Below are 14,085 nucleotides of genomic sequence, written 5' to 3' on the forward strand. Positions count from 1 at the left end.
CCTAGCCCCCAGCTTTGTGGAAACCTGAAATGAATAAGAAATGTCTCCCCAAGTGTGTGAAAACTGACTTACTGCATACTGAGCCACGGGCAATATCTTTTAGTTTTTGTTAAAAATCTCGTTAGGTACTCGCCAGAGGCAAGTGCACCGAACAACACTCCCGCGTTAACTTGCAGGTGTGGCCTTGACTTCCCCAAGCATTTCTTAGCCCAACACGCTTTTATTGGAACCACCTCCTGGCACGTACAATCATTCCAGCTTCCGCGCTAAGTCTTCTCCCCTGCCACGACGCCGCTTCTGTTCCACTTTTACCCACCAGTACCTGCATTTGCTACCGCTGCCCGGCTCCGCCTCCCACCCGTGCAGCGAAGCCAAGCCACCACTCCGTCTGACCCGGTTTTAGAACCGCACCGTTTCCTGCCTGAAAAACAAAATGGCCGCCTGCCCCGAACCTGTCCAGCAAGGTGGCCGCGCCGGCAGCAGCGCCCAGCTAATGGCTGCCGATTCGCACCGGCGGTAGCTCGCCGCTGCCCGCTCGCGGGCCGACAGTCACCGCAAGGGCCGGGCGCTACGCACGGCGCGCAGCCCAGCCCCGCGGCAGGCCCGGCCCGGCCCGGCGCCCCCGCCGCGTACCGCTCGCCCCGCGCACCGCTCGCGTCCCGCCCCCCTACGCCGGGCCGCGGCGGCCGCGGGGCGGAGCGGCGCCGGCACACACCCCCTGACGCGCGCGCGGCTCCGCGCGTCGGCCGCGGCCGCTCAGGTAACGGGGCGCCCCGGGGAGCCGGCACAGCGCCGCCGGCCAGGCGCGCGGCCCCGCCCGTGCCCGCCGCTGCCCGCACAGACGCGGCGCCCCGCGGACGGGTGGCTGCGGGCCTGCCGCGCCGGCTGGGCGGTGTGCGCACGCGAGGCAGCGGCTTGGTGCGGGCCCGGCTCTGAGGGGCGCTCGCAGCCCTTGCGCTGCGCCGGGTGCCAGCGGCGGTGCCGGCGGCCCTGGCCCGGGGCGGGGGGCAGGCGGCCGCCGGCGACGAGACAGTGGTGGCTGAAGTAGCTTGTAGCCGCCGGGGACTCGCCCTCCTGCGGTTACTTGTTGCCGAAGCGCCCGGGAGCCCGTTCGGGGAGCGGGGCTTCGCGCTGTCCTGCCCTGTGTGTGTCGCCGTTGAAAGCCTGGAGCGTGGTTTTCCCGTTCAGAGTAGCATCTGTGCCTAGCACAACCTTTTCACTGCATAAGCCTCTTTAAAATTAGTCTTGGGTGTTCGGATAAAATTCAGCTGCGTTTGGAGACTTGTGGGGCTAGGGTTCAGTTGGGAGTAACAATGTTCCGCTAATTGCCAGTATTTTGCTGTTGTGGCCGTACTTTCCTTGATAGTGTTGGTTGTCTGCACACCATTAAACTTAATTCTCTTACTTAATGCCTTTTGCAAATGGTGTATATGTTTTCAGGCATTTTTGTTTTCTCTTTTCCGCTTAGCTGACACAATGACAGACTTTGACAAGGACCTCCGACAGAGCATGGTTTCCCAGCTGCATGACTTCGCTGCTGTTGGCGATGTGGTCAAGCTGAAAGCATTGCTCAGTCGTTCCCCAACACTTATCAATGCAGCTGCAGATAACGGCTGGACAGCCCTGATGTATGGTGCCAGAAATGGACACCTTGAGGTTGTGCAGATTCTTCTAGAGAAAGGGTAAGCTGTTCCACAGATCGCATGAAAGAGCTCTAACCAGAATAATTTCCTGCCTGTTTCAGCTTGATCTCAGAAAAGTAAATTCACCTGACAGATAGTGTCAATATTTTCAGGGTTAAAACACAGAAAGATATAATCTTGTGTCTGTTTATAACTGGGTTCTGCTGCTGCATCATGCTTTCCATGTTTGCTAAGAAACTCTTCAGAAGTTCTGAGCATCTTTGAAATTATTCCTTTCATATGACTTTACGGATACATTGTCACTTCTCACAGAGACCAGCAGAATAGAAGAAATTTTGTATCCCATTCCAACCACTGTACTGAGTATAAATATAGTACATCTGATTGTTTCACTTAGCCTTATTCTCTAAACTTTATTTGTAATCCACTTGTATCTACATTACAGTGCAGAATGTTTGCTGATGTGCCGGCTGTTAAGTAGGACATGACAGGCACACCTTTACCAAAGTTACTGATTGATGAGCACTGGTGAGGCTGCACCTCAAATCCTGTGTTCAGTTTTGGGCCTCTCACTTCAGGAGGGCTGTAGAGGTGCTGGAGCATGTTCAGAGATGGGCAAAAAGCTGGTGAAGGGTCTGGAGAACAAGTTTTATGAGGAGCAGCTGAGGGAACTGGAGTTGTTTTGTCTGGAGAAGAGGAGGCTCAGGGGGGCCCTTACTGCTCTCCACAACTCCCTGGCAGGAGGCAGATGGGGTTGGTCTCTTCTCCCAGGTAACTAGCAACAGGATGAGAGGAAACAGCCTCAAGTTGCACCAGGGGAGGTTTAGATTGGATATTAGGAAAAACTTCTTCACTGAAAGGGTGGTGAAGCATTGGAACAGGCTGCCCAGGGAGATGGTGGAGTCACCATCCCTGGAGGCCTTTAAAAAAGGTGTAAATGCGATGCTTAGGGATGTGGTTTAGTGATGGACTTGGCAGTTGGGGGTTAGCAGTTGGATTTGATCTCAGAGGTCTTTTCCGACCTAAATGATTCTATGAATTTAATTTGTCTTATTTTTTGGACAATTCACTTCCCCCTTCCTCCTTGAGCTGTCACATTTTCTTCAGTCAGCATGTCACCAAGCATGTTCATTGCTTGTCAGAAACTTGCTGTCATATTTTTTGTCTGTCTTCAAGTCAACTGTTGTAGTCCTAGTTTTTCAAGGCACTGAGAAAAGCAAAGAATGCTTCAATGTTCTCCTTGAGACCCCAAAGAAGATTTTTCCAAAGCCTAAATAAAGTCAGGATCCATATTTCAAATGGAAAACATTTCAGTATAAAAGATGAGTCAAGTGTTACAGTTCAACTGAGTTCTATATTAATCAAGCCCAGTTTGTTACTTTCTGCATTGCTAATTACAGAACCAAGCAGGCTGAGTGCATTCTGTGGTTATGAGTAACCTCAGGCACAGCATTCCAGAACCTCCAGTGAACATCCCACAAGTGGTTTAGTTTGTTTTTCAGTCCTACCTACGTGCTCTGCCCTCTCCTGGGACTCAGCATGGAGCATCAGATGAGCCATTGTTTTGCATTGTAATCAGTCAGTGCATTCCAGCATGTAGAGTAGGATCTCTGTGTCAGATTTTGTGGGCTGAAATCATATGTGTATTGAGGAATCTTTTGAGATTTTGGGGAGTTTACCTGTTCGCTAAGTAAGATAAAAGGCTTTTTTAAGTTATGTTTGGTCTAAAAAAAGAGTGACTATATGCTTGTAAACGCCCTTTTCAGGGTTGTTCTCTTAGGTAATTAGGTAAATCTCTTCAGGGATTATATATATTAGGTAATCCTAATATATATAATTATCCTGAGGTGATACTGTGGCCTTGTTGGTCTCATTCTAGTTTATGTTTGTCATAGTAATCATTTGGACAAATAAAATTGCTGGATACATAAGCATCAATATCTGTGAAGGTAATATTATGTAACATTCCAAAGACTAGTCCTGGAAAGCTAATCAATTTATATTCATCCATGTTTGAGACAAGGTACACGAGATGTTTGTAGACTGGAGAACAATGTCTTAGAGAAGAGTGAAGGCCACTGTTGTGGACACTGAACAGCAGCCTGATCACAGTCTGCATGTACCTGAGCAGGTAGAACAGGGAAGACAAAATCAGAATAAAATTCATGGCTGAGGTAGGGAATTAAGTAGGAAATTAGGCAAGATTTTGACTGAAGTAGACTTAATCTTTAAAGATAAATGGGCAACAGTATTTTCTTTAGCAACAAAAACTTATAAATTAAGTTTTGAACGCTTTTCTGAAATAAACTCTCTGAAAAACTACTGAGGTTAATAAAAAAGCACAAGTCAGAGCAGTCTTGCCTGCAGTACAGTTAGTTACCTGTGTATCAGCAGCATGAATATACTGGCATCTTCCGTTTTATAAACTGGTGAGTCTGGCCCCACATCTACTGTACAATTTGTAGTTTACAGTGAAATTTCTGTTTTACTTACCCACTTGAGTTAAAATTGACCCCCAAAAAAGTGCATTTTCACCTCCCAGTCAATCCCAATTTATTTCAGATATTTCTATTGTTGTTTTATATTTAATTGTTGTTTAATATTTAAATATATATCATGAGGCAATATTTCTTCATCTGTGTCATCTTGCAACATTGCAGTAACAAAGAGATCCATACAGGGACCAGCGCTGCAGTTGTAAGGGTGCTACTTCTCTCACTAAGCAGAGGCTGCGTTCTTGATTCTTACTCAGTGGTAAATATTTTATGTTAAATGTTTTGATGCTGCTTTCACTAGCTTCCAGAAGGTAATGCTAGTTGAATGTGGTGGGTTTTTTTGTTACTGGTTATTCAGAAGTTACCTGTAGCCTGGCTTTCAAAGTTCTATCTGTAAATGAGCTTTTTTTTTTTTTTTTAATGTGGGATTTTAATTATTTCATTGCTGTTGTAGTACTGCATGAACCTTGTTAAGTGATAATCTAGAGTGCATCAACAAAAATATGGAATCTAGCCTTAGCAAAAGAAAATGAAGTATGATTACTTTTCAATACCATAATGCTAAGTATTTAGGCTAAACAGTGTCCCAGTAGAGACAGTGTCTAAAAGTTTTTGCACCTTAACAGTATTATGTGTGTATGCTGTGAGTAAGAATAACAGCATCAGGACTCTTCCTAAATGTATTTACCCTGATAACCACTGTTCCTTTCTGTTTCTGTAGGTGTGACATGTCCATTATTAATAAATCAAGGCAGACAGCTCTGGACATTGCTAAATTTTGGGGATACAAGCACATAGCTAATCTGTTGGCTAATGTGAAGGGTGGGCAAAGCTCTGATTTTTTTTCAAATGAAGTGAAAGAATATGAAAATTATTTTGGCTTGACACTTCTGGACAGAAGGAGCGATAAAAGAACAGATTCCAAGTGGCTAAGCAAAAAACAAAGCCATCCAATGACAGTGTACATCCTTTTCTCAAATCTAAGTCCTTTGGTTACTTGGAATGGAGGAGCAGAGAGCTCCCAGCAGCCAGAGATAAAGCTCTGCAGGCTGTACCACAAGGATGTGGAGCAGTGCATGAATCAATCTGAAGAAGGCACCTTGATTTTTCTTGGAGTTGAACTTCAGGTCCACATGAACCTGCTGGCTGCTTACAATGGAAGAGTTGTACAAGAAGGTGAAGAGGATGGCTTAGTTGCTTGGTTTGCTCTTAGCATAGATTCTGTGTCTGCTGAGAAAATTAAACAGAAGCATAAGGACTGTTACTTTCTTGACCCACCAATGCCAGCACTACTGCAGCTACCTGAAAAAGAAGCTGGTAAGATGCATAAAATGCAGCAGTTATCAAATGTGTAATCAGAAAGATATGCTTTGGGATTCACTGACATGTAATGCAAGGACAAACCACTGCTAAGGAGTCAGGTATTTTCAGTGGATTTACAAGTATTTTTATTTTAAAAGCTTGTCAGTGGTTTTGTGAAGAATTTTGCATGTAAGAACACATGCAGTTGCAAAGGGCAAACATCTGAAATGGTAATTATTAGACTGCAAAATCTATTGATCATCATGGTTTTCTAAATAATACTATTTAAATATTAATTGATGTGCATTAATGTTCCAAAATGAACAAAAAAAATATTACTGAGTTTTCATTACAAGAAATTAAACTAAGTCCTTAATAAGAATGTGTTGGATACTTATCTGAGAAGGAAACAGTGTGAGCAAGCTTTGTAAAGTCAGGATCCCAAAGTGAATGAATGTCTTTATGGTCATGGTGTTAGCAACTGCTGTTGTAACACTTTTGCTTTTACAGAAAGATAAAGAGCAAGCTTAACTTGCGCTTGGAAGTTTAAATGGAACAATGAGTCATAAAGGTGTGATATATAATCTGGCACTTTGTCCAGACAAAGTAACTTTTGTGAGAAACAGGAGATACTGATCCAGACAAATTTGTTTCTGAACGCATAAATTGGTCTGTAGCTGTACAGAACTGTGTTCTGTTGTATGTGCTGTGCTACAAAGAAGATCTGAACAACTCACATTGCTCAACTTCTCTTGTAGATTACAGTTCAGCCATAGTCTTACTTGTATGTTAAACTTTATTAGTTGCTTTTTCTACTGTTAAAAGCTTACATGTGTTAGTATTTGATTTTGTGTATTTGCAATGTATTCTTTTAAAGGGGTAGTAGCCCAGGCTAGATCTGTTCTAGCATGGCACATCCACTACCGATTCTGCCCAACATGTGGGAGTGCAACCAAGATTGAAGAAGGGGGTTACAAGAAAACTTGCTTAAAAGAAGATTGTCCCAGTCTCCAGGGTGTTCACAACACATCATATCCAAGAGTTGGTGAGAATATTGTAGGGTAAACTTATAAAAAGTGGCTTGCTTATACTGTTATATACATGTAAATCAGTCTTTTTAGTTATTCCAGCTGCTTGGTTCTGATCCAGCTTTTACATACTTGCCTTTCCCCAGAGTATGTGTGTCTTAGCTCTGGTTAGGACTGAGCATTTGAGGTTTCTATTTTTTGCAGTAATATGTAACAAAGTCACTGTGACAATACCAATCTTTATTGCAATGGACCAATATCAATTAGAAGTTCCAACAACATAAATGAGATACTAACAATACCACCACACACCTCCTGCATATTGTTCTCTTAGATTCTGCAAGCTGTCAGAGCTTGAAATAGCTTGGCCCTGTATCAAATTTCTGATGCAGTGCTCATTTTCCTGTAGGGCCACTTTGATTGGCTGTCTTCACTGGCTTTCACTATTTGTTGTCAGACACTTAACTGCCAGGCCTATTTCTACTCAGAATACGAGCTTGTACAGACAGGTTTATATAGCTCCTTTTGTTCACGTGTTGTAAAGGAAGTGTATTACGTTATTGATAGGAAAACAAGGAAGGGGGAGAAAAAAACTTACCCTTTTTTCCTGGACCATTTGGTGACTCTTTGATCACCTTTTCTTCCCCTTCCCTGTCCTCTCTTCTGCAGTTGTATTTCTGGAGGTCGTATTGTGTTGTGGTTTTGAATTTCATGTTCTTTTACATGCTGTAGATCTATCTTTGTAGTAATCAAAGCAATTCTGCCAAATTCTTCTGTCTTATGGACTATAGTGAAATTTGCTAAACTACTAGTGGCCGTTTCTTTATAGTCTGGAACACAACAAACAGAGAAGGAATGGGATTAGATAGGAAAAATTGATGAATCGGCATTTACTACTGATGCCTTTTTCTGAAGAAAGTTTACAGACGGCAACACTGCATGTTCTACACTGTATGTACAAATGTGGCAGATATCTGAGCAGGACGACAATCTTTGAAGTTGTTGTTTATAGTGGTGGCTGAACCAAGCCTTTTCACATAGAGAAAATGCAGGTGTTTTGGACAAAAAAAACCTCATGAAAAACAATAGCAAGAGAAAAAATATTTAAAGGCAGAGGTAGATTTAAAAAATTAATAAAAAAATGTTGAGATGCTCAAGAGCTAGGTAATGATAAAAAAGGGGGAAAGATCGTAGATTAACAGTGTGCAGAAAGCCATGACAAAAAGAATTATGTGAGTAGGAGGAAATACTGAGCAAGAAGGAAAAAGTTACATAAAATGACCAGAGGTGAGAAGGTAGATGAAAGTGCAACATCATATCAGAGATTGATAGCAAACAGTCATCAAAGTCAGAAGTGGAAAATTCAGTCAATAGTTAGATTGTGACTAGAGTATTTGGCTTTTTGCTACTTCAGTCATAAAATACATTGTTCAGACCTGTGTGTGTAGAGGAAGTGATGGTAAATTGGTTTTGCTGCAGAAATTACTGCTGTCTGCTGGATGCATAGGTAGGTTAGTATTGATACTCTTTAACAGCTCTGATGGTCTTAACCAATTGTGTGTTGTGGTTGCAGGTAATTTATGTCCTGCATTTCAAGCCTTGGCTAGTAAACTGCTTCTGTGTTGTGTCCTGGTTTCAGCTGGGATAAAGTTAATTTTCTTCTTAGTAGCTTGTGGTTTGGTTTTAGTATAAGAGTAATGTTGATAACACAGAGATATTTTAGTTGTTAAGTAGTGCTTACTCTAAGTCAAGCGCTTTTCAGTTTCCCATGCTGTGCCAGTGAACGGGTGCACAAGACGCTGGGAGGGAGCAGAGCCAGGACAGCTGATCCCACCTGGCCCAGGGGATATCCCATACCACAGAATGTCATACTCTGTGTATGAACTGGGGGTAGTTGGCCAGGAGCTGCTGATCACTGCTCAGGGGTATCAGTCAGTGGGTAGCGAGCAGTTGCACTGTGAATCACTTGGGTTTGTTTTCCTTTGGATTTTATTCCTCTCGCTCTCCTCTTCATTACAATTACTATTATTATTCTGATTCCCCCGATCCCACCAGAAGGGTGGGAGGGAGGGGAAATCAGTGAGCTAGCTGCCACATGATACGAAGTTGCTGGCTGGAGTTAAACCACCACAGTTGCAAAACAAAATAAACAGATATCCTGCAGGGAAAAAAGCCCAAAGTGAAATAAAATAGCACTTGCTCTGGGCACTTACACAATGCTGATTTCATCACTTAAAGGTATCTTACTTGTATTTACATGCATTGGTATCAAATAGGCTGAAATTTATTACTGATTTTAGTCTTTCGGATGTGGAAATATATTCCATTCATGTCCCTTACAGATCCTGTTGTGATAATGCAAGTCATCCATCCAGATGGAAACCACTGCCTTTTAGGTAGGCAGAAGAGGTTTCCCCCAGGAATGTTTACATGTCTTGCTGGATTTGTAGAACCGGGTGAGTAATCTAATCTTCCCTTACCAAATGGTCTTTCTCAGTTATCAGTATTATACACTGAAAATAATATAGAAATATGTTTAGTGTTATGATAAATAAACATCTTTGCTTCCTGTTAGGGAAGTTGTTATAATAAATATGCCTGTCCTGTACTTTCCAGCAGCTAATTTATAAAAAAAGATAAAAAGCAACTTAAGTAAATATAATTTTAACATAGTTTTGTCATCATGCACTCTTAAATCACCTATTTAAGTGAAAAAATATTTTAAAACACATATAAGGTCCCTTCTGTGATGATGCTTAGCATGGAACTTCAGCCATAGGAAAAATAACAGTTAAAGTATAACTTAGGCTTAACTTTACATTAACTTTATGCTTACGTGTCTAGGGCCTGAATGATTATGTGGAAGATAAGCAGAAATTAGATCATTTAGAAAGAAAAGTAAAAGAGATATTTTGCTAGTGGTATTCAGCAATAATGGTTGGAATTAGTTACAATTATTGGTAGTTGCAGAACTATTTGTGAAACATTCTTGTATTGGGTATACATCTTAACCACTAGTGAAATTATAGTATATAACTACATTCGGTAACTGTGGTGAAATACCGCGACAGCATGAATAAATTTATTCGGGTATCATTTGAAAGACTTCAAGATGTTTATTTCTTCACTCTTTCTTCTGCCATCCTTACTACTTTCTGATACCGAATTCAAGTACATAAACTGAAATTTATGAGTCCTTTATTTTATCATCAGCTTCTAATCAGCTGAATGTAGCTGAACTAAAACTTCTGTCTGATGCATGGACTGTCTGCTTTAATGAACCTGTAATCAGTGGTTACAACCCAGTACAAGCATGCATATGGAAGCCTATAACCATCAACAGTCTATGTATACATCTAGCAGTTTTCTATTAATGTGGAAGTAAAGCTTTTCATTGCAGTTTAAGTTTGGAGAATTGTCTGTATTTATTAAGACAATGAAGAATGAGTCAGGCAAAGTGAATAATACAGTGCAGAAATGGGTGCAAGTCTTCCTAAGTGTCCATTTTCTTACTATTGTAATTTTAAATACTGATTTTCAAATTGTGTTACATGCTGTTACAACCATACTGAAAATGACACAATGCTATTTATAAATTAACAGATCAGCACTTCAAAAGTAGTTAAAGGAACAATGAATGTATTTCCTACCCAATTTTTGACGTTTTAGGTGTGGTAATAATAATCTGCATCTATGATAAATTATCAATTCAGGAAGTATTATGATGGAGAAAAAATTATTATACTTTATTTTCAAAGTTCCATTTTGCTTTGGCTTTTTTTACTTTGTTAGACTTCTCTATTTTGTGCTTAAGATCTGTGCCCTGATCTGTGAACTAGATCTCTATAGGCAATTGTCTTGGGCAGTTTCACATCTTTTGAGTCATTTCAAAGCACAGGATGTAATCATTGCTTGGAGTATTTTCATCAGCTGCTTGTTCTTTGCCCTTTTTGATTAGGTGAAACAATAGAAGATGCTGTTCGAAGAGAAGTAGAAGAGGAGGCTGGAGTCAAAGTTGGCCGTGTTCAGTATGTCTCTTGTCAGCCTTGGCCAATGCCCTCCTCCCTGATGATTGGCTGCTTAGCTGTTGCAGTGTCTACAGAAATTAAAGTTGACAAGAATGAAATAGAGGATGCCCGCTGGTTCACTAAAGAACAGGTAAAGTTCAATTTAATTTCCTTCTTGTATTGATTATTCTGTGACTGTATTGGTTCTGGCATACAATAGATACTTGCTTTTTTCAGCAAGTTGACCATGTATACTCTCCATTTTATCATACTAAAATTGTGTTATATTTTAATTGTAGATTACTCACAACCAGAGAAAGGCAGATACTCATGGTAATTTCTGAGTCACTTTCAAGCCCATTTTTTGACGTTTTTGCAAGTTAGCCCTTCACCTTTTCCTTTTGACAAATATCCTTGTTACTGTTATTTTAACCCATTTCCTTAGCAAGTCTGTGCTTTTCATTTTGGCAGAAGTAGTATTTGGTAGAACTCATAGTCTGAGTTTCTCCAGACAACCATGCTAACAAATTTCCTGGGAGAAGGGAGGTTTAGTTAAAAACTCTGGGAATTCAGTGATTTCAACATTTTTGTTTCCATGCAGTACAGTATTAATACTGTGGCACTGAATGCAGTTCACTATGCATTTATAGGAAATTCTACACTTGCCTTTCCTCACTATTTAAAAAAAAAGTCAAATAAAAGAGGAAAAAAATACTTTAACAGAGAGATTGAAGTTCACGACTGAAAAAAGGAAAGATTGCTTACACAACATAGTCTTCCCGGGTTTTTCCACAGGCTACTTAGAGCTACACTTCTAGTAACACTGTACTGCTGCCTAGCAATTGTGAGTGTTTTGACTCTGTAAGTCAACCTGAAGGCAAGGTTAGTCACCTACAATCTCAGTGTAATCCCGGCAACACTGAGAGCTTTATTTTAAATGAATCTCAGTTCTGAATATAGCTAGTCGCATACAGGTTGGTCTAGAGTTGGAAATAAATATACTTCAGAAATGGACTAAACTAAAAGTGTACTCCCACGTTGCTTGCAGCTGCTTCAGAAAACCAGTAAAACACATGCAACACAGAAGGAAATGTGTTAAATGCGGGGAATTGGGGGGGGAAGCAGTTTATGGAACAGTGGAGGGCACCACCTGGTGGTCATTGCCTTAAAGAGGCCACACAAAACCCTTGAATACATTAACAGGTGGTCTCCACAGTTTTATTAAAAGGGAAAGTAGTCCTTGGGGCACGTTGGAGCTCAAAAATGTCAGAATTCACACAGAATCTTGTGTGTTTTTTTCTCTGCATCTGTCTTGCAAAATCTGATAGTGGCTTTTTACTAGCTACAGTAATTTTAGGATTATCATAGTAAGATAATTTCTGCATCAATGCAATGTTAGATTCCATATAGTTTACAATATCAAGGTCTAAAGAAAAAAATCTGTTTATTGCAGGTCGTGGAAAGTCTCATTAAAGGAAACAAGCGTGTGTTCTTTGTACCACCACGTCAAGCTATTGCACACCAGTTGATAAAACATTGGATTGGAATGAATGCTAATCTTTAGTTCAAATAATAGATTTCTTTAAGTTAAGTTACTTCTTCTTGAGAATGCTAAATTAGGAATAAATTATAAAGAATTGTTTATCTAGTAAATGTGGAGTCACATGAATTTTTGAGCTTTTGGTTTGAACCTTTGGTGCCTGAGCTAAACTACACAAACGTTTGTAGATTTGTTTCAGATGAGTTAGAGCTGGACAACAACCCAGTGATTATCCCAAACAAGAAAGAAGCAAATTGGTAAAATTGGTACCTTGTTGTGCACAAACTGCTTTTTTGTTTTAGAATCATTTTATTATCCTTTTGCTGTTATGCTCTTAATGTTTGATTTGGTCTTTCCTGTCCCCCACTGGAAGGAATTGCAGCATTACTAAGAGGCCTAACCTTGACTGCTGTTTGAACTCTGTATCTACATCCTCCGATTTTGTCTTAATTGTTTCTTTCTCATTTTTTTTTCCTGTCTCCATTCTTTAAATTCTGCCTAGTATAAAAATACTCAGTGCTGAAAGTCTTATCAACAACAGTTATTTTTACGCTAATAGCATACTTAAGTGGTGACTATGTAGTATTTCTGTCTTTTACATTAATAGCCCTCTAAGCAGAGTATTTATTTCTCCAGTCTGATTTGGCCTGCACTTGCACAATTGTACATCAGCCTTAATTTAAAGGTGTAACATAATACTCTGTCTGTGAAAAAGGTATTGGAGAACCATCCCCAAATGCCTAAATAGTAAATATTTTTATAAGATAATAAATGACTCTAGGCAGTGAGTTATTTCATTCTCTGATAATTAGAAATGGAACTGTAAAGTAATGAAGGAGAAAAGTAGATCAATTAAACATGACATAATATCTCAAAACATGTACAGAGTTCTTTTATGAAAATGGACACATTAAGATTGTTACTTTATTGCTATTAATTATATAAGATAAAAACAAAATTATTATTATGATTATTGCTATTAATGGTTTTACAGTTGAAAGAGATGTCTTAACCCCAGTTATAAGGCTGGGAAAGCCATATATGAATTAAAGTACTTACTTATATATGTTTAATGATGCAGTTCAGATTTGTGCCTTAATTTACTGTGTTATTGAAATAAATGTTAACTTAGTTTTTTTTCAAAATGGAAGGTTATAAAAATGTACTGGGTTTATCATTAATGTCATTATGTAATGGTTCAGTAGTCTGTGATTTTTGCGGTCATTGCAGTGATATAAAAAGAAATGCATATGACCTAAAGACAATGATAGTCATAAGTGTTAACCTGTTACCATATGGTGATTTGTTTGTTCAGAGTAATTACAATATATTTTTAATCAGTGAATGATAGCAGATTTGTTTCAAAATTCTCTGCAAACTCGAATCAATAAAAATGTTTTACAAATCCTGATAGTTTTTGTTGTTTTTTTTTTACATCCAGTGTGTGTTTATTTTAAGGCAGTGCGTATCAAACTTTAAAGCAAGAAGCATTTCTGACAAACTTGGAACAGCTGACAAATCATTACATTGCTTCATTCTCTCCCATGTTTCAGCTATACCTACAAATTAATAAAATCAGGGTATCTGTGGAGCCATCTGAAAATGAGAAGGAGGGAGGACTACATGTTATCAGTGTAATTAATCTTTTAAAAAATATTGTGAGACAGAAGGAAGCCTGGCTGCAGGGTGTTCACACAAGTAAAGGAGAAACATCGGATAGTATGCAAACAGTGGTGGTGGCTAAGCAATGGAAAGAATTTTTAAGTAGTACTATGTTGATTACACATTAAGAAAGATGAACAATGAAGAAATAAAAAGCAGATAGAAGGGAGGTGAAGCAAAGAGCAAATATAGGTAGCATGATAAATAATTTGTCACAATGAGGTAACTAAAAATACATGTGTAAGACCCATCCTATTACTAGTTTTTCATGTAGGAAATTATGTTGGGTCGCTATAGGGATGGCTTTGTAACTGTGAAACTCAGAAGAAAGTATCCATAACAAACACTGATGTTAAGAATCTTTTTTTTTTTTAATTGAGAATGTGTATAAACAATCTATATCTGCAA

At 39.8% G+C, this 14,085-nt stretch overlaps 1 protein-coding gene across 1 annotated transcript; it reads left to right on the plus strand.

The window, feature by feature from the left end:
* Positions 1–489: 489 nt before the first annotated feature.
* On the plus strand, positions 490–13,426 carry NUDT12 (nudix hydrolase 12). The gene is made up of 7 exons (XM_056325114.1): positions 490–760; positions 1,469–1,682; positions 4,860–5,455; positions 6,318–6,485; positions 8,811–8,924; positions 10,427–10,626; positions 11,929–13,426. Exons 2-7 carry the CDS (start codon positions 1,477–1,479, stop codon positions 12,037–12,039), a joined length of 1,395 nt encoding a protein of 464 aa, XP_056181089.1. The 5' UTR covers positions 490–760; positions 1,469–1,476; the 3' UTR covers positions 12,040–13,426.
* The last annotated feature ends 659 nt before the right edge of the window (positions 13,427–14,085 follow it).

Source organism: Falco biarmicus, chromosome Z (assembly GCF_023638135.1).
Source record: "Falco biarmicus isolate bFalBia1 chromosome Z, bFalBia1.pri, whole genome shotgun sequence".
Taxonomy (NCBI): Eukaryota; Metazoa; Chordata; class Aves; order Falconiformes; family Falconidae; genus Falco; species Falco biarmicus.